Source organism: Vombatus ursinus, unplaced genomic scaffold (genome assembly GCF_900497805.2).
Source record: "Vombatus ursinus unplaced genomic scaffold, bare-nosed wombat genome assembly UNPS02011353.1, whole genome shotgun sequence".
Taxonomy (NCBI): domain Eukaryota; kingdom Metazoa; phylum Chordata; class Mammalia; order Diprotodontia; family Vombatidae; genus Vombatus; species Vombatus ursinus.
This window is the reverse complement of record NW_020951131.1, coordinates 2,169,903-2,194,647: the sequence shown is the minus strand read 5'-3', so window position 1 is coordinate 2,194,647 and position 24,745 is coordinate 2,169,903. Positions and strand designations below refer to the sequence as shown.

Here is a 24,745-nt window from a genome sequence, read left to right as displayed (position 1 = left end):
AAAATTCTTTATCCTATGGGAGCGCTCACTGGGTGAGGGAGAGTGAGGGACACATAAGGCATCAGTGATTTTGTGTAGTCACATATGTATGTATACACATACACACACACATCACTCATGACATTAATGAGAATCAGACTGAGCTAACATCTAAAGGGAAAAGCCTGCACCCGCCTTCCAATGGCATGCTTCTTCTCAATTCTTTCTGTGTATCTGGATGTAAGACCACAGCCAACGTGTAAGGGAAAGCAAGACCACTCAGACTTTCCCCAACGTCCTCCAACACCTCATGGCTGTGTAGACAACCTTGGCTTCTCAAAGGCTCTGCCCAAAAAGGGAAGGATTTGGCAGGTTCTGTCAAGCTGAAAAAGCTCCAAGTACAGGTCCACTGATGGATGGTAAGTCTGGCATTCAAGGCCTAGTCTAGCTGGGCTCTTGACACTAAAGTCTGGCTACAAAACTGGAGTCAGGAAGGTCTCAGCTCAAATCTGGCCTCTGATTCTTCCTAGCTGCATGACCCTGGTCAAGTCACTTAGCCTTTGTCTCAGTTTCCTCATCCGTAATATGGTTATGCCAAAAGAGAGACTATTTGTAAAGCTGTCAAGAGTGAAATTTAACAAAAGGGTAAACCGAGGCAAATCTCTGCGCAACATAACATTGATTAGCAGGGGCATGGGGCCAATAAGTAGGTCACTGGCCTGCCTCCATTTATGCCAAAGTCCCCAAGCAGGTTTTCAGGAGCTATAGAACAAAGACCAGAACAGGGCAGAGGACCTCATGGGTTTGGGGACAACACTACTGGTTGCAGAGCTGGGGTGCAGGGAGCAACTTGACCATTTGGAAGCTTGGTAATGGCTGCTAGCCACGACCGCCCTTCCCTCATGAGACTGAGAAACGTTCACCGTTTGAGAGCAGCCCAAGGTCTAGGGATAAGGGGCCAGACACGGATGGACAGCAAAGCAGACATCCTTCAAAGACACCGCGGTGGCATGCAGATGGTAGGCCTGACTCCTCTGCTTTCACACACATCCCCCAAGGTGGGTGACATTCCTCGAGGCCAAGAACAGACCAGTGATTAGCAAGAGAACTGGATTTCTAAAATTAACTCCTTCCAGGCCAGCTGCATTCTGAACCACATTTGGGGTCAGAGAACCTTGACTTAAGCCACTGTAGGCCAAAAGCAGTTAATTGTACGTCGGATCAGTAAATGAACGAAACAGGACCCATCTTTTCTGATCAATCCCAGCTTTCTCCTGAGCCCTCTGGCCCTCAGAGGAGACACAAACGCTGAGGTTGCCAGACTTCAGGACGTGCCTTTCACGCCAAGGCCTGGCCAGGTCTACTTCTCAACCTTCTTTTCTTCTGGGGCCTTGGCTATGAGGTGCCTTAGAAGGGTCCTTGCTCTCTTGGAAGATGGCGGCCGCACTAATGCCATGCAGACCAAGGATGATACGGCCCTCTTTAGCCCCGTCCTGCCTGTTACACAATCCAAAGGAGGCATGGCCAAGTTGTCCGCCTGGGGCCTGCTCCTCCCGAGCCAATCCTGCTGGGTTGGAGAGGAAGTGGAAAGCTCACCAACTCTAACTCTTCTCTGACCTTCCCGTGCAGACAATCATCAGACTAGCCGTGGCAAGAAACTTTTTTTTCCACTTTTTGGTGAGGCAATCATGGTTGAGTGACTTGCCAAGGGTCACACAGCTAGAAAATGTTAAGTGACTGAGGCCAGATTTGAACTCAGGTCCTCCTGACTCCAGGGCCAGAGCTCTATCCACTGCGTGTGGCAAGAAACTTCGTAAGAGAGCTAGCAGTGACCAGAACAAAGAAATCCCAGGATGAACGACACCTGGATTTGACTTTCAAATGAGAAATTACCAGGATGAAACTAGTCCTTTATTGGAGAAGGAAGAAGGCAGAGGCCTGGCCCAGCAACCAAGAATCTGTTGTTGTCACGGCTTGTTCAAACCCAGGGAATCACAGAGCTCCTATCTCATTATTCCTCAAGCCTTCATTCGGTGACTTGAGACAACTTCAGTCCTGGGCCACAGCTCCACTCACACCCCAAGCCTTCCACTTTTGGGCAAATGTGCTCCTTTGGGATCCTGTGTGGGTGGCCACCCAGAAGACCCCTGTATTGCTGCTCCTGATCCCAAGAGGAGTCCTCATGTGGACAATGGAAGCCTCCTTTCTTACTCCCTCCCCTGTCTACATGTTGTCTCCTCCCTTAGAATATCAGTGCTTTGAGGACAGGCCTATGTTCTGGACCTCCTTGGTCTGAGCCCAGGGCCTGGCGTATTTCAGTCATTTTTCAGTTGTCTGACTCTTCACGAACCATTTGGGGTTTTCTGGGCAGAGGTACTGGAGTGGATTGCCATTTCCTTCTCTGGCTCATTTAACAGGTGGGGAAACTGAAGCAAACAGGGTGGAGTGACTTGCCTAGGGTCACACAGCTAGGAAGTATGAGGCTGGATCTGAACTCACTGTGCCACTTAGCGTGGGGCCTGGCATATACTAAGCGCCCAGTGTTTGCTGGCTGACCGGCTGGTCTCAGAGTTTCCTAAGCCCACATGACTGTTACTAACTGATCAATCTACGCCATCCTATCTATGCCAACCCTCAGACCAAGACTGTCACAAACGGTGGACCTTCCAAAGGAGAGTCCAGGCACAGACGCAGCCGTTCCAAGTGAGTGCTGATCCCCTGGGGGTCTCTTGCCCGTCTAGGAGAATCAGATGGCTTCCCTGACCCTCTACTTACCTGTGGGAAAGTATCTGTGACTCCAGTGGGCCTCCACACTGGAGGGATGCCGCCAGAGCACCCACTCACATTCTCTCTCCCCAGGCAGCTCTGGGAGGCTGTACGCTACACGAAGGTTTCTAATCTAGGTGGATGGAGGGACTTTCCATCCCGGAAGTGTCCTTTGCACATAAAACCACAGGTCAAGACTCATACCCACAAAAGTCCCAAAGTACAACAAGGAAGCCCCTGTGTGTCAAGGGAACAGGGTGTTTACAGGCTCAAATCATGCCATATACAACAAGCAGGCACTCTTTGAAAACAGAAACTGCTTCAGCAAGTCAACAGGCATTTATTAAGCACCGACTACATTCTGGGCACTGTGCGTTTCAGTCTTAGACTGTCTCTCTATCGCCAGCGCCGGGCACCATGCCTGGCCCACGCGATGGGTGGATTAATAAATGTTTGCTGACACTGTATCCCAACGAGGTATTTACTGAATTTCACGCACACGTCCCTTTTCCCTGTCCCTCGAATTCAGAGCGGGGCAGAAGCGGTGCAGCCCATTCCTGAGCTAGGTGGCAAAAATGAGAAGACACCATGACCCCTTCCTCCTCTCGCTGCCCAACACACCCCCAGCTCCCAGCCGCGGGATGGAGGGTGCTGACCGAGCCTATCTGTCCCCTCGAGCTGGCCCGGGACGGAGCCAATGTGGACGGAGACCTAAGCAGCCCCACAGCTGGATGGGCTCTCTGGCCGCAGCACCTTCTGGAGGCCGGCAGCCAAGTCGTGAGGGCAGGGCCTCTCCGCCGTGCAGCTCACAGGGATTCCCACGTTGGCCATGGCTCGGGCTGTGGTTGGACCTATGGCGGCAAACTGAAATGACAAAAACCGGCCTTAAATTCCAGCAGAACGTAAGCTCCCTGAGGGCAGGGCCAGCCTCATTTCTTTGAATCCCTAGTGCCTGGTACGGGGTTGGCATACAGTAGGTGCTTAATGAATGCTTGTGGGATGGAAATAAAGGCAAAGTGTAAACAGGTAGATGCATGGCCTGGTCTCCTAAAGCATGGTGACTCTACTCGTGAACCATCCGCAGGTGACACTGACCCTTTCAGAAAGTGGAATTGTGGCATACCGCAGGGCCAGCCAGGCCTGGAAGCCAGAGAGCTGGGTTCAAGGCCCATCGCTCAATACTTCCCAGCTGAGTGATCCTGGGCCAGTCATTGACCTGACGCAGGTCTCTCACTCGTTAACGGAAGGGAATAAGCATTTATTAAGTGCCTACTGTGTGCCCAGCACTGGCCAAAGCATTCCTCTGAAATCATCTCATTCGATCCTCACAACAACCTGAGGGGGGCTGTTGTTGTCCCCCTTTTACAGCTGAGGAGACTGAGGCAGGCGGCAGGGAAGTGGCTTGCCCAGACCCTGCTGGGAAGGAGAAGCAACCCCAAAGCCCTTGGGGTGGACATTCACAGGATCACAGACCCGGGGTGCTGGGAACTATACAGGCCATCTGGCCCAACCCTTCATTTTACATAGAAGGAAACTGAGGCACGGGTGGGGTGGGGATTAAGGGACTGCAGCTACATGGCACACAGGATAGAGTGCTAGACCTCAAGCCAGAGAGATCTGAGTTCAAATCCTGCCTCAGACATGAGCTCAGTGACCCTGGGCAAGTCACTTCACCTGTCTGCTTTAGTTTCTTTATCTGTCGTACGGGGATAACAACAGCCCTGACCTCCAATGGTGGCTGTGAGGATCAAGTGCCTGGCACACAGCAAGCGCTATATAAATGCTCGCTTCATTCCTGTCTGTTCTCCTTTCCCGAAGGCCACAAGGTAATAAGCAGCAGGCTGGAATTTGAACTCAGGGTCACTGACTCTGCCTTCTCTGAACAGGGCCTAGTTTTCGGTGGCATTTCAGCTCAAATCGGACAACTCGCCCTCACCTAGCGGTGTGGCCCATCCCCTCACTGCCTGGTCCACCTTGCCAAGGTGCTCCTGGTCACAGGAGGGTAGTGGGCACAAGGGGAAAAGGGCTGGCCTGGAGTCAGAGACCTCAATTCGAATCCTGACGCTGCTCCTAACTTGCTAGGTGATTGCAGGTGAGTCCCTTAGCTTCTTTCCCTGTGAGGGGAGTCCTTCCATCATGTGGAGGCTTTGTAAACCTCCAGAGTGGGGAGCACTTGCCTCCCCTCCCCCTCTGGCAGCCTAGCCCCCAAAGGGATCTGGGTCAGACCTCGGTGAAGCTGCTCTCTCCACGCCCACCAGACGAACCTGCCTCCTACCTGCCTCCTCACGGGCCTTCCCCTACCTGCTGAGAGCGGCTCCGCAGGAATCATGGGAAAGGACATGTTTTCAGGGTCTCACTAAGGTTACCTTTGCTCCCTCCATCTCAGCTTAAACTTGGGAGCTGTGCTGTGCCTGTCCTGCTCGCGAGCGCCCAGCTTGGCGCCTGTGGGGTCTCTCTTTGTGCCCCAGCGAGAAACATGGCAACAGTCTGGCGAGTCTACGGTACATCAGGTGCTCAGAGAACTACTCACTTCACCCTGGTTTCACCTCAACAGCCTTTCAGAAGCACAGCCTTCCCCCTTTCTATGGCTGGGCGATTTATTCCTGCGTCCCCCGGAATCCCCCTGGAATGATTCGCAGCAGCCTGGACGAAGCCTGAACACCTTCCCTACCCTCCCGGGCTGCTTCTCTGCAGGCCTGGGCCACTCCCGCACACCCTCAACCACGGTGCCCATTCTGCAAGCACCCGGCCCGCTCTCTGTAGGTCCAAGGACCCTGGGACACTAGCTGGGCACAGCAACACTACAGAGACAGAGACACTTCCCTCAGAAAAGGCCAGTGGGCCAACTGAACACTGAACACAGTGCCCTGCTGCCCAGCCAAGAGCCCCCAGCGCAGGCACCCTCGCAAACCATGCCCGGACAAGCTGGGGCAGCAAGCCCTCGGATGTCCCTGGGAAAACCGCCACGATGCTAACACATTTCCATGAAACAAACCTTTTTTAAGCGGTTGTTATGGGATGGTCACTGGGGTACAAAGAGAGAATCAAATAGTGCCTGCCTTCGAGGGGGTGGATTAAATACAAAGTCACACAGCATCGTTTCCAGGAGGAACACGAGGCACAGGGTCAGAGAAGGCTTGGACAAGTCCCTGGTGTTGAGAGGCCCTGGGATTCCGGGTGGAGAACAAGGGGCCCGACTCGGGGCCTCTCAGGTCCCTTCCAGCCCGAAGCTTTTAGGGGATCCCGCTGAACTACTCAACACCAAGAATAACAAACAGATCAAGGTTTAAATAAAACTACAGTGGGGATTGGATACTTTACCTTAATCTGGTCAAAGCTGTCGCCAGATAACTCCTGAATGTAGCTGAGGCCACATGTGAGCCCAGAAGGACTGAAGAAAGTGACACTAGCTGGAATGCCCTGTAGCGAAACAGAAGACAAGTGCGTGCCTCTCTGGACCCTACGCAGGAGACATTTCCCCAGCCCAGGTGAGGTCAGTGCAACCTCACAAGCTTTACCGGACCCCCACCACGTGGCCAAGACACATGGTCAGTGCTGCCACGGACGTCGGCACAAGGAATGAGGATGGTCAAAGCTACTTTTGGAAGGAGGCCAAGGCTAACATCGTTCAGCACCCTTCGATCACGGACGCTCTTTTAAAGAGCCAGGCTCCCACAAAAGAAATGGACTCTGTCTTAAAAAACACAGTAACAGCCTATGAATGTAGGAGACCTTTCCAGTGGGCTCTGTGTGTAATAAGCTCACCAGCTGCTTAGAGGAAACTATCTAACAGGAGATTTTAAGGAGAAAATAAATATTCAGGCACTACGTATAATTATAGCAGCTCAAAGGTGAACCATTTCAACAAGCCACTGACTTCCAAAAATTGGAGACTAGACCAGAGCAGAAATGCTGAATCTGCTGCCATTTCCTAAAGAAGTTTCAGCATTGCAATAGAGGGGAGGCCATGCTGAGCTCCAGGCCCTGAGGGCATGTACACGTGAGCTGGAGGGAGAGGAGGGGCTGGGCCAGGGAGCACGCAGCAGTGGCGCCGCCCAAGGAGACCTGCATGCATAGAAGAGAGCCTCACTGCTGGTGGCTGCACCAGGATGTTCCATGAAGTGACTATTCCAGTGGAAGGGTAGATGATGACACTTTTGTCCTTCTCAAAAAAGGCATCTGAGACGACGTCAGTGGTGGCTGACCCGGGTGCCTGCCCACATCTGATGTCTATAAAATGTTACCACACAATGCAGACAAACGTGAAGATAGGAGAGAACTCAAGAGGCCGGCAGACAGGCTTCTGAAGAGCGTTCTACAACAGGCAGGATGTTCAGTCACATGTATGACTGACTGAGAGATGGGGAGAATATTAGATTTCACTTACTGCTGTTGGATGACTTAAAAAAAAAAAAAGGTGCCTTTGGCCCAGGAGAAGAAAACGCAGGCTTAAAAGAGGGTCAGTCATGCTAGGATCTTGGCCCAGAGGGCCATGGAAAGATACCTAGTGGGTGAAAGTAGGCTGGAGCACACCCCCAGGGATGCCCGAGGGCAGGTGTGGATGGAGGCCGGCCCTGTGAGGACTAGCGGGATGTGCTGGACTCCACGGAGAAGGTCTTTGCTGCCTCAGGCTGTGAACTCATGGAGAGGTGAGGCTAAGCCTCCCAAGTGCATGGGAAGGTGTGGATGGGGCTGGGAGATGCACACCTGGCACCTGCTCCTTCAGGTGTACTAGAAAGTGATCAAAGAAATCACCTTTCCAGTAAGCATCTATGAGACCCCACTGGGTATCTGTATCCCCTGGGGATACAGATGCAGAGACAGTCCTTTCCTTGAAGCAGCTCAGATTCTCTCAGGGGAAACACCATCCACAGATAGAAGCAAGTACAAAAGAAAAAGCATTTGGGGGTGGGGTGGGCCCCTCTGGATTCTCCCACATGCCCTTTTCCTGGCTTTGACGCAGAGGGCCTGTGAGGTATCTTCCACCATAAAAGATCCTGGGATGACTCCGCTCTGGGCCCCAAGCCCCCCAAGGTGGTGACAAACAGTGCAGTGCGGATCACAAAGATGGTGAACACCATAGCCCCCTGGGGCGCCACTGGCCTCCTACCAAGTCCATATGGAGGCAGAACATTCCCAGGTCGATTGTGCTGGAGTGACCTGGCCAGAGTGAGCCCCGGGGAGTTCAACCTCCAACATACCGCCAAGCCAGAGGGAAGGTCAAGGGGCTTAGGACGAAGGCTCTTGGAGGCCTCCTCAGAAACCCAACGCACCTGCGAGGAGAAGTAGTTCTTCAGGGAGTCCTGTATCCCAGGATGCTGAATCTTCTGGTAAACAGTGATGCTTTCCAGTGGAATGCCTTAAAGAATTAAAGCAGACAAAAGCACGGGGACCCTGAGAGCTGTGACCCGGCCCTCCAGACACCATGTCAAGGTCGCTCCCCTCTGGGGTGGGCCTGCTGCTCCGCTCCTTGGGTGAGTGGGCTTTCTGTGGTGGGAGCTGCCTCTGTGCGGGGCTGCCAGATGCTGGAATAAGTGATGCCATCCGCTGAGCAGCATGATGGGAGAGGCTGGGTTTTCCTCCAGAGGCAAAGAGGGAGGGCAATCAAGTTTTCTACGGTGCCTCTGTGTGCTGGGCACGTTTACACAAAGACAAAGGGTCAGAGATTGGCTACTCTGACAGGGTCTACACAGGTCATCACAAATTCAAAAACAAGCTCAGGATGGAAAATGTGAACAGCCCAGAAGGGGGCGCTTTCTAAGAACATTCACTTCCTACCCCAATCTTTGTGATCATTCACATCAATTCATTTCCACAGAGAGGACCCTAAGGACCCAAAGGAAGGGCACATCTTGGGTTTAAAGCGAACAAAAAAGGAGCAGCTGGCAGCATGGTGGACAGAGCCCCGGGCCTGGAGTCAGGAAGACCTGAGTTCAAATCCAGCCTCAGACACTTATTGGCCATGTGACCTTGATCAAGAAACCTCCCCACTGTCTGCCTCAAGCTTCCTCATCTTTAAAACGGGGGTAATAACAACACCTACCTCTCAGGGTTGTGGGGATCAAAGGAGATAACATAAAGGGCTCTGCACGCTACTGCACTATAGAAACGCAAGCACTTGTTATGACTATTAAATTCTGATACTGCTCAAGGCAGCTAGGCCACAGGAGAGTTCTTCTGTGAGCTCAGTAACAATCCTATTAGGGAAAAACGTGTCAGTCTCTGGACCCAAGGTCCACGAGACCCGGCTCTCAGCCACCATGAGAAGCTGCCACCTCTGGACCTCTCAGGTCTCAGCTCCCTGGCCTGGTCCCTTCCGGCTCCACCCCTGGGCATCTGTGGCCACCATTTTGGAGGGATGGGGCTACGATGTGACAGGTGTCCAGGACAATGGCGCACAGCGCGGCGCTCCCGACAGCCAGCTCTAGAGACCTTTTTGGTGGAGCATCTTGGGGAGTGCTTCTCCTTTGAGGGTCCCACAAGGAAAGAGAAGGGGCAAAGTCGCCGGCTTTTCTCCTGGAAGCACAAAGAAAACAAGAGAAAACATGAGCACTGGCTACGAGAGATGACTGAGGAGAGAGCGCCTGGCCTCCCAGCTCTCAGCATGAGAACTGGAGACACGGGCATGTCTAACAGTAGGGAAATGGCGGACTGTGGCCCTTGCGGGTGACGGAATGCTGCTGTGCCGAGAGAAATGACAAAAAGGACAGCTTCAGAGTGACCCAAGAACACGGGTGAGTGGAAGAGGAACCATTCGTACAAGTGACACACTCGGGACGAACCTATCCGGTTAAATGACCGAGAGACGTGGGGCCTGCGGTCAATCAACGCAGCCCATACCAAGGGCAGAAGACCAGGGAGGAAGCGAGTTTGCGACGGCTGGGCGGAGAGGCGGGGGCTAGAGGTGCAGAACGGGACATGCTCATTCCCACACGGCCAACGCGCGAGTCTGGTTGTGTGATTATTTTTATTTGTTACGAGGGAGGGCTTTCCTGGGGGGAGGGCACAAAGGGGTCACGATCGCGATCATTTTAAAAAGGAAGGAGAGAGAAGAGAGGGCTCGCTACCTAAACACAGAAAGAGAAGGTTCCGAAGGGGATACATCCCAGCAGGACATCATAGCTACCACTCCACACGCAGACTTCCTTTTCTGTTTTCCCACAGGCAGTGAGATACTCACATCTGTCCAGCTCGTAATGATGACAAGGGACATTTGCAAAGAGAACGTCTGCAATCCGTTCAGGGGCGCAGAGCAAAGGGCTACCTGGATCCCTAAATTCTAACGTGGCTCTCCATGATGGAGGCCGCCCTTTCACACTCCCTGCCAGGCGGTGCTGGTTTGTTTTTTAAACATTAAATGGAATGCTAAGGTAAGGGCTGGGGCCTGTACTAATACCACTGAGAAGAGACAGAGGTGGCCAGTGCAAGGCCAGTGGAAACTGAAAGTGGTTCCAGGAGTCAATCAATCAACACACACTGACTAAACACCTACTGTGTGCTAGCCACTGGGGATATAAGAACAAAGAATGAAACACGCTCTACTCCACCAAGAACTCACCTTCTAATGGGGGCAGCAACAGCACACAGATAAATATAAACAGATTAAGTACAAAGTTGAACACCAGTTCAGGTCTGCAAGATGAGTGGGGCCTACCAGTCGGGGGGATCAGGGATGGCTTCATGCGAAATAACACCTGAGCTGTATCCCAAAGATGGGAGGGCCCTACGAGGAGGAAGTGAGGAGGGAGAGGATGGTGCAATGGCCTGGAGACGGGAGACGGAGTGTGAGGAACAGAGAGGCCAGTTTGGCTGGAAGGCAGAGCATGACCAGGAGAGGGAGGTGAAAGAACAGCCTGGGCTAGGCTGGGGAGGAGCTTCTGTTTTCTCCTGGAGGCCCTAGGGAGCCACTGGGTAGTGCTCAGTGGGGGAGTCCTCTGGGCAGGCCTGTGTGCGGAGGATGGCCTGGAGTACGGCGACACGCAAGGCATGGAGACTTCATCAGGAAGCCATTTACAAAGATCCAGCTGAGTGGTTCTGAGGGTGCGAGGGACAAGAAGGGGTCAGATGCAGGAGACGCTGGGGAGGCAGAAGATCCAGGAGGGAGAGTGAGGAGTGAGGAACCTGGAGTGAGGCCAGGAAGCTAGGAGACTGGAAAAGTGGGGATCCCTTCAGCAGAAGCAGGCGCAGTTTGGGAAGAAAGAGAATGAGTCCTGTTTGAGTCTGAAATGTCTCCAGGATGCCCGCTCCGGAATGTCCGATGGGCAATGGGATGGACACACAGAAGCTCCGTGGCATGCTGCCCTCCTGGGTCCCTCTGTCCACTCAGCGGTCCCAACTCTTAAGGGGCAGTGGATGGTGTCTGCAGAGTGGACAAGAGGAGGTCGGCTCTTCCCTGCGCCTCCTACAAAAGCATCAGGGCATCTTTGGTGCTGGGCCTTTTCACGGCTCACGGTAATAACCACAGAATGACGTCTGAGGATGGCACTGGGGACTAAACTGTGTGGCTAGACAGGGAAACCTAGGGTGCTCAAACAGGAGCTTGGAGGCCCAGGACCTGAGTTCAAATGTCTACACTTCTCTGCTATGATCTTGGGAAAGTCACTGAGCTGGTCTCGTTTCCTCATGCTCCAGATGGACCAGACAGCTTCTCGCACGCCTCTTGGCTCCAAATCCATTCCATGCTTCCCTGCTCCCTTTCATGTGTGGTCTCATCTGTTAGATGATAAGCTCCTTGAAGGCAAGGGCTGTCTTTTTGTTCAGATTTATATCCCCAGAAACGAGCATACAGCAAGCACTTAATAAGCTCGTTACCTACCTACCCTTAAATGCTTTACACACGTGGCACTGATGAAGCATTTCTTAAGCACATACCAAGCGCCAAGCAGTGGGGCACACAGCTGTCTCTAGGGGTGTGGAAGTGGCCGAGGTGGTGTCGAAGCTGGCCTCCTATCAGAGCCTCCAGGGCTGCAGCCCAAGGTTCTGGTGGGAGGAGGTGGAGACCATACGGCCAACGGCATCCCAAGGCCTGGGCCCCTTCACCTCTGCTTGTAAATGAGGAGGCCCGACTAGATCCCCCGCGGCCCTTCTGACCCCACTCTCCCTGGACTAGCCTGAGCTCAGCCTTCTCTAAGGGACTTCAGAGCAGAAAGAGAGCCAACAACCAAGAGCTTCCCTCTTCCATTTGCCTCTTGTCCACCTCGGGCCCTTCCAATCCCCCCACGAGAGGCTGGTTTGAAACCGTTCTCTTTGGCTGTCACCATCCTGGCTACAAACAAAGTCCGCCTTTCCCTTTGCAATGTCCATTTCTGCCCAGTGCCATCTCCAAATGAACGGCTTTAGACTGTTATCAAGTTGTGTGACAGCTAATGTAGGATGGTCGTTTTCCGCAGAAGATCGATCTGTAGATACAAGCCCTGTCATAAGACTTGGCTTGATCCGAATTCTGGACTGCCTGAAAACCTGGGCCACTCGGGGTTCTGGGGCCAGGAACACCTGAACACGAGCTTGGGCTGGGTTATAAGCACTCCCTCCCTCCCACTCCTCAATTCTGGCTCCTCTGACCCTCCTGTCATTCCCTCTGGATGCTCTGCATTTAGCTTGGTGTCCAGGGAAGCAGCCCTTCCCCCAGTGGATGCCCATGGCCCTGCCAACTGGCAACTGCGGGTTGCCTCCTTCCTTAGATTGTGAGCTCCTGGACAGCAGAGGCTGTCCTGCTTTTCCCATCTGCATCTCCAGCATGTAGACAGTGCCTGGCACACAGGAAGTGCTTAATACATTTTTTCATTCTTTAATTCATTCCTTCAAGACAAAATGATCAACTAAGGGGACATGTTAAAGAGAGACAGGTAAGCAGGCCTCAGTTTATCACTCTGAATAGTTATTTAGCATGAAACACCGGTGGTGGCACCTTCATAGGAATGTTTCAAATTGACTTTTGCATTGTTTTTTTCTGTCTTTTAAACTCCACAAAACCCAAAGGCTTCCATGGAACTAATGATAATTTCTCAAGAATTTGACATTCCTAAGGACAATTCCTGCCCCTTCAGGCCAGGAAGCAAGGGAGTTTTGAGTTAAGGGTAAACAGCATTCAGACAACTCACTTTTCTGGCAGTAGGAGGGAGAGCATGGGGAGAATATATGCACACCTCTGATTTCAATGGTGCAGGGCATCCTCAGTGAGGAAACGCCCTCCGCAAAGCAGATCAGCACTCGCTTTCTAACTTCTGGTTTCACACAGCTGCCTGGGGCACTGAGAGTCCGAAGACTTGCCCAGGGTCACACAGCTGGGATGGGTCGCGCCTGAGACTTGACAAGGTCTTTTTGACTCCAAAGCCAGCTGTCAACCCGCTGCCCCATGCTTTTCCTCAACAGGATGCATTGGATAATGATCTTGAAATCTGATTCCCACTCACAGGCTCAATTTCCTGCAATCTAACACTTTATTAAGTGGCCAATGTATAAAATGGGTAGATTTCCCCTTCACCTGCCCTTTCTCTGAGGAATGCCAAAAAGAGGACAAAAAAAGTAGATTAGTTAAAAGGCAGATAGCAGAAAGGCAAAGGAGGGACAGTAAAGGTCTAAAAAAAGTGGTCACTGAAAAATCAGGATATCATTCGACCAAAGAAAAACGAGATTCACTGATTTTCTACACCTGGTTGTATTCTTTATGCTGCTGGATAGACAGAATCCTGAAGCTGGAATGTTGTGAAGCAGCCTCACAGGAGAAAAGCTTCTGCCGTTAGATTTGACTGGCTGCCCTGCCTTTCCTCTCCCTGCCTTCAGTCTACCTATCTGTCCATCTCTGAATGGTCACCATTCCCTTACGCGCGCTGTCCCTTCTCATTAGAATGTTTATATTTCCAGCCATAAGCACGATGCTTGGCATTTTGCAAGTTCTTAATAAATGCTTTTTCATTCCTTCCTTCACTGCTGAGTTTGTATGAGGTTAAATCCTCCCAGATCATCATCCTACCTCTGTTTCTGAGGTTGCTTTAACCTTACGGGAGGAGGAACTTCATGGGCACTTGGGCACACGTGGTCCATTGTGTCCACACAATGTCAAGAAACCTAGAAGGTTCCCAGGAGGTTGGGTAGATCCCCTTTAGATGACTTAGACATAGGGGAGACTTGAGCAGGATGGGTGGATTGGTCGTGACATGCAGAGATGAAGGCAGTGCCCACACTGAAGAGATCCAGGTCCATCAAAGTTGGCACAAACTGCCATTAGTGTGCAATGAAAGCATTCTTCTGGTGGTCCTCTCTCTTGGGATGCTGCTGTCTCTCTCCAAAAAGTGACTGTAGGAAGGATTCCGGAACCTTAACATCTCCTCTAAGACAGTGTCTTCTTAACAGGGATGATGTTTAGGCCCTTTACTACCACTTGCTTTTCTGACTTCAGGAAGGCTGCTAAAAAGTAAATTCTCCCTCAACCATCTGTCTTCTGGTTTAGTTTCTACATTGGCCTCCCTATCCATCCTAAACCGCCCCAACAATATATTTTAAATAAGAAACACTCTTGAAACAGAGAGATGCACAAAGAGTTAAAATAAGGGGCTGGAGAAGAAACTACTATGCCTCAGCTGAAGTAAAAAAGGCAGGGGCAGCAAACATGATCTCAGATGAAGCAAAAACAAAACCAGATCTAATTAGAAGGGACAAGCAGGGCAACTACATCTTGCTAAAAGAACCAAAAACAATGAAGTGGTATTATTATAAACATGTGTGTACCAAATGACATCGTATCCAGATTCTTAAAGGAAAAGTTAAATGAATTACAGGAGGAAATAAGACAGTAAAACTATACTAGTGGTGGACCTGAACTTTCCCCTTTCAGAGCTAGATAACTCTAACCATAAAACAAATAAGAAGTCAAGGAGATGAACAGAATCTTGGAAAAGTTAGATATGATAGACCTCTGTACAAAACTGAATGGGAATAGAAAAGACTAACTTTTTTCTCAGCTGTACCTGGTACCTCTACAAAAATTGACTGCAGATTAAAAGTTAATTGAAAACTAATCTAATCTTAAAGAACAAGTGGATCAAAGAACAAATAAATCACAGAAACAATCAATAATTCCATTAAAGAGGACAACAAAGAGACAACATCCCAAAATTTGTGGGATGCAGCCAAAGTAGTGATTAGGGAAAAACACATACCTCTAACTGTGCATCAATAAAACAGAGAAACAGCAGATCAATTATTTGGCATGCAACTGAAAAAAGAACAAATTAAAAACCCCTAATTAAACACCAAGATGGAAATCCTGAAAGTCAAAGGCGAGATTAATAAAACTTAAAGTAAAAAAAAAAAACAAAAACCATTGAACTAATAAATAAAACTAGGAGCTGGTTTTGTAGAAAAAAGACAAAAAACAACCCAAAAATAAAATAAATTCTTGGTTAATTTGATTTTAAAAAATTAAGAAGAAAACCAAATTATTAGTATAAAAAATGAAAAGAGTGAATGCACTAATATAAAGAAATCTGAAGAGGAAATAGAATACTTAAATAATCCTATCTTTTTTTAGAAAAAGAAATTGAACAAGCCATCAGTGAACTCCTTAAGAAAAAATCCCCATGACCAGATGGATTTACAAGTCAATTCTACCAAACATTTAAGGAACAATTAATCCCTATACTATATAAACTGTTTTTTAAAAGTGTAATACTAAGGTCCTTTTACGACACAATATGGTTTTGATACCTAAACTAGCAAGAGCCAAACAGAGAAAGAAAACTACAGATCAATTTTCTTAATGAATATCGATCCAAAATTTTAAAGTAAAACACTAGTAAGGAGATTACAGCAAAGTATCACAAAGATCACACACTATGACCAGGTGAGATTTATACCAGGAATGCAGGGCTGGTTCAATATTAGGAAAACTATCAGAATAACTGATAACATCAATAACAAAAATCATATGATTCTATCAACAGATACAGAAAAAGCCTTTGACAAACTACAACATCCATTCCTATTGAAAACACTAGAAAGCATAGGAATCAGTGGAACCTTTCTTAAAATGATAAGTAGTATCTATCTAAAACCAAGAGCAGGCATTATTTGTAATGGGGATAAACTTGAAGCCCTTCCATTATGATCAGGAGTGAAGCAGGGATGTCCACAATTACCACTATTATTCAATATTGTACTAGAAATGCTAGCTATAGCAATAAGAGAAGAAAAGGAAATTGGAGGAATAAAAAAAGGCAATGAGGAAACAAACCTATCATTCTTTGCAGATGATATGATGGAATACTTAAAGAACCCTAGAGAATGAACTAAAAAACTGTGTAGTCTTTTTTTAAATTGTGTCTGACTCTTCATGACCCCATTTTGGTCTTTTCTTGGCAAAGATACTAGAGTGGTTTGCATTTTCTTCTTCAGGAAACTGAGGCAAACAAAGGTTAAGTGACTTGCTCGGGGTCACACTGCTGGTAAGTGCCTGAGGCCGAATTTGAATTCAGGCCTTCTTGACTCCAGGCCCAGCAGTCTACCCACTGTGACACCTAGATACGAAACTAGTCAAAACAACTAATAACTTCAGCAAAGTCGCAGAATATTAACAGACCCACATAAATCATCAGCATATCTATATACTACTAAAAAAACCAAACAGCAAGAATGTAGAAAGAGAAATCACATTTAAAATGACTGCAGGCAGCATAAAATATTTGGGAGTTTACCTGCCAAGACAAATGTAGGGATTATATGAACACAATCATAAAAAACTTTTCACAAAAATAAAGACAAATCTAAACAATTAGAAAAATATTAATTATTCATGGCAGGCCAAGCCAGTATAATAAAAATGACAATTCTACCTAAATTAATTGACCTATTCAGTACCATACCACTCAAACTATCAAAGAATTATTTTACAGAGCTAGAAAAAATAGTAACAAAATTCATGTGGAAGAAGAAGTGAAAAAAATGTTAAGGAAGGTAGCCTTGCAGTTCCAGATTTCAAACTGTGTTACAAAGCAGTAATCATCAAAACAATCTGGTACTGGTTAAGAAATAGAGTGATGGATCAGTGGAATAAATCAGGTACATAATACACAATGGTAAATGACCACAGTAATATAGTGTTTGATGAACCCAAAGACCCAAACTTTTGGGACAAGAACTCATAATTTGATAAAAACTGCTGGGAAAACCAAAAAGCACTTTGGTAGAAACCTGGCACAGGCCAACATCTCACACCATACACCAAAGTAAAGTCAAGACAGAGAAATGATTCAGACATAAAAGTTGACATCTTAAGTAAATTAGGGGAGAACAGAGAAATATCTATGGATAAGGAAAGGGTTTATGACCAAACAAGAGAAAGAAAAGATTACTGGAAGTAAAAGAGATAATTTTGATTACATGGAATTAAAAAGTTTTTGCACAAACAAAACTAATGCAGCCAAAATTAGAAGGAAAACAGGAAACAGGGAGAAAATGTTTACATCAAGTTTCTCTGGCAAAGGCCTCATTTCTCAAATATATAGGGAACTGAGTCAAATTTATTAAAAATAAGAGTCATTCTCCATTTCATAAATGGCCAAAGGATATGAACAGGTAGCTTTCAGAAGAAGAAAGCAAAGCTATCAATAGTCATATGAAAAAATGCTCTAAATTATTACAGATTAGAGACATTCAAATTAAAATAACTTTGAGATACCACCTCATACCCAACAGAGTGGGCTAACATGACAGAAAAAGAAAATGACAAATGCTGGAGAGAATGTGGAAAAACTGGGACACTAATGCACTGCTGGTGGCGTTATGAACTAGTCCAACCATTCAGGAAATAATATGGAACTATGACTAAAAGGCTATAAAACTCTGGATACCGTCTGACCCAATAATACCACTGCTAGGTCTATATCCTAAAAAGACCAAAGAAAAGGGAAAAGGATCTATTTGTATAAAAATATTTATAGCGGCTCTTTTTGTGGTGGCAAAGATTTGGAAATTCCCTTTGGTAGTTCCCACTTCTTTTGGGGTGGGGGATGGATACTGTGATTAGCCCGACTTACTGTGAATCTATCATTCTGTTACATTGATTGCAAAGCCGTTTTCTGTTTTATGATATGATTCAATTCAACGAACATTTATTAAATGCCTACTAGGTGCCAGGAGGGACCCAAGACATTAAAATATGCCTAGCCCCTGCCCCGAGGAGCTTATAGCTAGACTTGTGCTGGTAAATGTTTAACAACAGGCTCTACAAAAACCAAAGTACGTAGGACATTGCTGAACATTTGATCTATCACTCTAAGTTGAGACAATCAAGACTCCAAGACATTAGACCCGATCTGCATCATTTGCTGATTCCTGAAATCTTAACAAAAGGTTCTCCAGAAGCACCATGGCCAGCAGCCCAGCTTAGCACACAGATATCTGTGCCACGTGCACAGCACCAAGTAACAAACATTTATTAGAGGTCCAGGGCAAGGAAGGGGGAGAAAGGCCAAGTCGGGCTCAGACACTGTAAATTCTCAAGGACCTCCCAGCTTAGTAAGGGCACAGGCACCAACACAAATAACGAAAACACAAAATCCCAGATTGTAAGTGCCCTGGACAGTTACACCAAGTGCTCTGGGAGGTCTGGGTTCTATTAGCTGAGAACAGCTGGTGGTACCAGAGCGCACAGAGTGCTGGACCTGCAGTTAGGAAGCTCTGAGTTCAAATCCAGGCTCAGACACTTTCTGGTTGTGTGGCTCTGAGCATGCCACTTAATCTCCGTTTGCCCGAGTTTCCTCAGCTGTAAAATGGGGATAAAAACAGCACCTACCTCACAGGGTTGTTGTGAGGATCAAAGTGCTTGGCACAGTGCCTGTAACAGTTAGGGCTACATAAACCTTAGCTATTATTATCATTACAGGTGCTTCCACCACCTCAGACTCCATCGGAAAGGGCTCACAATCAGTTTAGGGGAACAATGATGTAATCATCTCTTTTGTGATTCTTCCCAGTGATCCCAAAGATCAGAATTCCATGGGAACGGAAACCCATCAGAAGGCTACAGGAAGGGTCCTTTTTGAGGGCCGAGGCGTGACTTCTATCTCTAATATAAACATGCATATATACACATACATACATACATGTATCTTTCATGACCTGCAAGAGGCCCTTCCCAGGCAGGATGTCACTTAAAACACTGTTGTCCCAATGGGCCTGAAAAGGCACTGAGTGAGCACTTACTGGTCAGTCAGTCAATAAGCATGTTTTAAGCACCTACTCTGTGTCAGGCACTGGAGTGACTCCCGCCCACCAAGAGCTCCCCCTCCAATTGGGGGAGATACCCCATAAACTAAGATACAGCTGCAGTAAGGGAAGAAATCAGGGGTGGGGGTCCACTTGGTGCAGCAGCGAGAGCCTGGGGGGGTAGAAGAAGTGGGGGTGGGGTGGGTGAGAGGGACGGCTCGAGGGTCAGGTGGAGATGAGACACAAATGAGGAGCGTGACAACAGCAGCTCCTCCCCACTACAAAGTACTCAAGGCAGGTTATCTGACTCACCTGGCTTCTCTACCATCGTCTTCATCCTACAAGACCCTCCATCTTCGGCTACAAGTACTTTCCCTGGCTGGCCCCATTCCTGGAAGGCACTTCCTCATCTCTGCCTCCTGCCCTCCCTGGCTTCCTTTAAGTCCCAACTAAAACCCCACCTCCTCCAGGAAGCCTCCCTAGTCCCTCTTCCCTCTTCACTGAGGGGCCTTCCCTCTGGTCATCACTTTCTACTTAGCCTGTACGGAGCTTGCTCTGTCTATCCTGATTCATCTATTGTCTCCCCCATTAGATGGCGGGCTCTCTGAGGGAACCCTGCATTTCGCATCGTGCCTGGCACACGGGAGGTGTTTAACAAATGTTTCTTGACTGACTGAAGAGGCTAGCTGAGTTTGGTAACAGGTAAGTGGCAAAGCCAGCACTGGCTGGCAGGCTCCTGAATTCAAGCCATTTTTATTTGGAGCAAAACATCCTCATCTTCCTCTGTTTCCTTTTCTGTAAAAAAATGAGTCATCCCTCTTCCTGGCCAAAGCACGGCAGTGTCAAGGCTGAAGATGTATAATGCGTATTGAAAAGATCAGCCTTCTGCAGCCAGTGGGGACTCAATAAATAGTCACTGCAGACGATGGAGACAATGATACTCATTTTTTCTTCTTAAAAAAAAAAGTCATTTAAATGAAAAGAGGAAGTTTGTGTCTGTAAAGCCGCAAGGATCTGGGGGTTTGCCTTGATTCCAGCCAGCTTCAACTACTGGTATAAACTGGTATCAACAGTCTCCTCCCATCTTTCTCATTCTCCACCTTTTGCTGATTAACTGATAATTACATTCTCATTAAAGAAGATGCCCCAGGAGAAGGGAGGAACCATCTATCAGAACAATAACCCAAGGATTGGGTTGCTTATTTTCAGCAATCCAAGTAGACTTTTCGCTTTTAAAATTGAGCCCTCGGGTTACCTAGGGGAGAAAAATATTACCATCCTAGTAAAATCAAAGCACGGGTCCTGCTTAGTAGTCAGCAGGGATTTATCTGGATATTCTAATTGCAAGCTGAAGACTTATTAGGAACCACCAATGTGATGGTAATAAATTAGAGAAAGAAAAAAAGGGCTTGCAATAGAATGCAGCACAGTGGTCCCAGAGATAAGGAGGAAACACGTGGATATCAGCCCTGCCAAACACCAGGGGGATATATATCCAGAAGGTAACACTAATCCTTCCAGACTCCTGTTTACAAAGCAGAGGGCTGCGACAGGGCACCAAGTATGCTTCCTTCCCTAGCCTTGGCAACAAAAGCACTCCAAGCCAAGAAGGCCAAAGTTTGCCTTAAAGAGACTGAAGCTACCTATGTAATTACGGCCTCCAAACACAGGCCCCAAGTCAGCACCACAAACACGGAACCAGAGAGCCCAAGGCCCGTCCCAACTGGGATACTGACTCTGACGGTGGATTCAAGTTTGGGGCATCACAAGTTGGTGCTCATCTCATCCATTCACTTATTTTAACTCGGTTCCTTTCAGCTGCTCACGTTCTTGATGAGAAATAAACGACTTACCATGATCAGTAATGGAAAATGTGGACGCGAGTTACTGCCACTGCTCTGCAACCTGTGATACAATTTTCATAGGAGATGGCTTAAGTCTGTTAGTCATTAAGATCATAAAAAGGCAACCTCTTTCTAAGGGAAAATGGATTCTTTTGGAACTGATAACTTGCTCATTTCATCAGAATAATATCAGTATCTTAGGGTAGATGAGACGTACGGCTCGTGTCAGAGACCTTCTGGGCAACAAAGAACTCAACCAGATCTGTGTAACTGTTTTTTTGTTTTGTTTTGTTCTGCAAGGCAATTGGGGTTAAGTGACTTGCCCAGGGTCACACAGCTAGTAAATGTCAAGTATTTGGTCTGAGACTGGATTTGAACTCAGGTCCTCCTGACTCCAGGGCTGGTGGTCTATCCACTGCGCCACCTAGCTGCCCCTGTGTAACTGTTTTTGTTTATCGAATCTTGAGTAATTTCCTGAAGTTTCTGAATTTCAAACACGGAGACAAAATAATCTTTTCTGTACATAATCTATCATAGGCGTCTGTCTCCAAACGAAAAGCAAAACCGGTTCCTTTGTTCAAAATTCTTCGCACAAGCAAACCTTGCTCATTTTTGGAGCCCTGAATGCTAACATCTACCACTCACCCACACAGCTCTTTACTGAAAAAAGTCGGTACCACTTAGAAATGTGACTGCTCCTTCTGAGTCATTCCTGACTGTGTTCTGTAAGACAGGCAAAAATAGGTGTTTCAGAGCCGTCTCCTCCCCGGGTGACTCGGGTCTCTCTACCCAACAGCTGTGCATCCTTGGCAGGCAGAGCTCACCGCGGGGCTGAACCCGAGTGGGAGCCTTCATTACTGTGACTGTTGGCTCTCTAGAGGTCTCTATTCCTCAGCGATCCACCGAGAGACGTAGGTCATCAATCGAGGTGCCGGCAGCTCCTCCTCAGCAGCCAAAGCGCTCTGGAGCCCCCATGGCCCCTCTCCCAGAAAACCACAGCGAAGCAGCTCTCGGAGGCAGCCTTGCGGAAGTCTCTCGTGCCGACGCGACTGAGGAGAAAGGGACCAGAGAACTGCCCGAACGAGGAATGCTCTGTAGTGCCCCAAATGAAGGCGGCCCCCTTCGCACGTATGCTTGGAACTGCTTCCAAAGCATGCCCTGGCAGAGGCAAGCTGTCCCTGCTGGGTCCACGTGGCTCTGACCGCGTCTGGAAGCCAGAGGAGGGGGGAGCTTCAGGCAATCACCAGATCGCAGACCTAGAGCAGAGACGGGCCCGGAACGCTCTTGGCAAAGCAGAGGCCGTCCACACCACTGGAGGCTGGGGGTGCAGGCATCCTTGGGCTGCTGCAAGGCCGGTCTCGTCTGGGAAAACACGCAGCTTATCTGTTTATTGTCTGTGCCCAGCCCCAGTTCTGCACACAGGAGCATAGGCAGAGGAAGTCTCAGGGCACCCTTAGCCAATGGAGAAAGCCCTTTAAACACCCCCAATGAGTGGTCATCCAGCCAAGGCTTCAGAAAACTCACCACCTCTGGAAGCAACCCCGGCACACTTGGGGACAGCTCAGCTTCCCTGGGAAACTGTCCTTGGTACCCCGTACTGGTAGGGTGCCTCTGGGGCTGCGCACGCCCAGTCCAATCCCTCTGCCACAAGGACGACCTTGCAGAGCGCTGACATAACTACGTGGTTTGGTTCTGAGGGGCGTCCCTTGGCACGGTGCCTAGGCACAGAGTAAAAACCAACTGAAGACCTTCCAGTCTTCTAACACCTTCCTTCCCTCCACAAACTCTGAGGTCCAGCGGCACTGGCCTCCCTCTCCCTCCATCCCTCCATTGGCATTTTCACAGGTCATTCCCCTTGGGTGGAACGTTCTGCTACCTCATCCCTGGGACCTCCGGCAAGTCCTCGTTAGAATCCTCCTTCCTACAGGAAGCCTTTCCCAACCCCCTAACTCTAGGGCCTTCCCTTCACTACCAGCTCCAACTTTTCCCGTACCTATCTTGCTCGTGCACAGTTGTTCACATGTTGTCCCCTCGTTACAAGATAAGCTCCTTCTGGGCAGGGACTGTCTGCCTTTCTCATGATGCTGAGTGCTTAGCGCAGGGCCTGGCACACAGCAGGCACTTAATAAATGCTTGTTGATGAGACATGTCTTGACTTGATTTTCCTCGTGGTGTGGGTGAAGGGAGTGGAAGAACGTCTCTCCACACGTCAGGCTGGTAGGGACGGGGGAAGGGGGCCCTGAAGGACATTGGAGCAAGGCCTCATTGAGAAACAAGAAGGATCAGAGAGTGAGGAGAGGAACCCTGACCCTTGTCAGGATGGTGAGAGGGGAAGGTTATCCAGGGGAGAAAGGGAAGAAGAAGGGTGGCCGCTCAAAACTGATCTGAGGCTCTTCCTGAAGGGGAGGGGGCAGGGCGCCGTCCTCCTCAGGACAGACAGAAGCACGTGACCCACCCTGAGACTGCCCAGGAAGGGTCAGAAGGAGAGGAGAGTAGCCACGGTCGGTCATAGCCTTCCAGGAGGTAGTGAGGCAGCCGCGTGGTAACCTGAGCCCCAGAAAAGAGGCCGGGGTTGTCCTGGGGCTTGAGTGCGAGACACAGCAGAGGAACACTTATCAACAACTCATTTCTGGTCGTCGTGTGGGCCCAAATGGTCCTTCAGACCACAGGGGCACAAAGGTTTATTTTCTTTGGCGTTGTCTATTGAAAGCAAGGGGGCCAAAAGGGACAAACTCACGTGGGAAGTGGAAACTGGCTAGGAAGGTGGTATCTGAGAAGGGGTCTAGAATCTGGATGACAACCTCAAATGTGGGGATGACAGGTTCCTGGCCAGAGATGGCATGGACCTCACAAAAGCTGGTCAGAATAATTTGCCAGGTGCCTTGTAAATCTCGCATCAGAAGGGCTTGAAACAAAAAAGGATGGAGGAGGGAGAAAGTATATATGTGTGTGTATTCATTCATGCCCTCAATAAACATTTATTAAGTGCCTACTATGTACCATGCACTACGCTAAGTGCTAGGGATACAAAAAGAGGCAAAAGATGGTACCCGCTCTCCAGGAGCTTGCAATCTTATCTATATCTAGATACACACACACACAAATATATATATGTGTGTATATGCACATGTGTACTCCTGCATGTGGATATATACATGCATACACACACACAGTCACCAAGCCAGTCACACAGAGAATACCTAAAATGTCGAATCACAAATGCTCCTAAGTTCAAAGGTCGGACACTTCCAGACACACATACCCCAAAAGCAGGAGGGACGAGAGGTCCTAAGACAAAGAGGCAATCTGCCCTCACAGGATGCCTGGGTCTCACTGGGATGAAACCCATCCTCAGCGTGGACACACTTTACTCAGGAGAAGTAAAGGTAAGGCGTGCTATACTGTGCATCAAGGAAGTGTTCTTGCATGGAGAATCCAGGAATCAGAGGGAAAGGTCATGATGGAGACCAGAGGTGTCACCCTTCAAAGCCCAGCCATGGAGGAGGCAGCTAGGTGGCGCAGTGGATAGAGCACCAGCCCTGGATTCAGGAGGACCTGAGTTCAAATCCGGCCTCAGACACATAACAAGACCCTGGGCAAGTCACTTAACCACATTGCCTAGCCAAAAAAGAAAAAAAAGAAAAAAAAGAAAAAGGAAAACAAAACCTGGCCACGGGGCCCAGACCAGAACGGGCTCTCATCCAAATCCAGGTCATTGGAGCCCCATGAGGCCCACTGAATCTAAGCGCTTCTCACGGATGTCTCTGCCCCTGAGGCTTTGGGAGCCTTTGGTCAGGGCTGGAGGAGAAAGAGGGAGGTCAGGTGGTGAGGCACGAGGCTGTGGCAGCTGGTGTCCTGGGAGCCCCTGAGAGCTGGCCCAGTACTGGGCCCAGCTGGGGGTTCCATCAGGCTCGTTGAGCTGAGCCAGGTCAGCTCCTCTCTGGAAAGACCCA

General features: G+C 48.8%; 1 protein-coding gene across 12 annotated transcripts in view; it reads right to left on the bottom strand.

The window, feature by feature from the left end:
• Positions 1 to 3,062: 3,062 nt before the first annotated feature.
• The window catches only part of UROS (uroporphyrinogen III synthase), a 40,192-nt gene continuing 18,509 nt past the window's right edge, over positions 3,063 to 24,745 (bottom strand). For all 12 annotated transcript variants that reach the window (XM_027855930.1, XM_027855931.1, XM_027855933.1 and 9 more), the window contains 4 exons: positions 9,178 to 9,261; positions 8,019 to 8,104; positions 6,067 to 6,165; positions 3,063 to 3,609 (listed from right to left, as the gene is read on the bottom strand). In XM_027855930.1, coding sequence (XP_027711731.1) covers positions 3,457 to 3,609; positions 6,067 to 6,165; positions 8,019 to 8,104; positions 9,178 to 9,261 — 422 coding nt within the window. In that variant the 3' untranslated portion in view covers positions 3,063 to 3,456. The remainder of the gene's footprint in view (positions 3,610 to 6,066; positions 6,166 to 8,018; positions 8,105 to 9,177; positions 9,262 to 24,745) is intronic.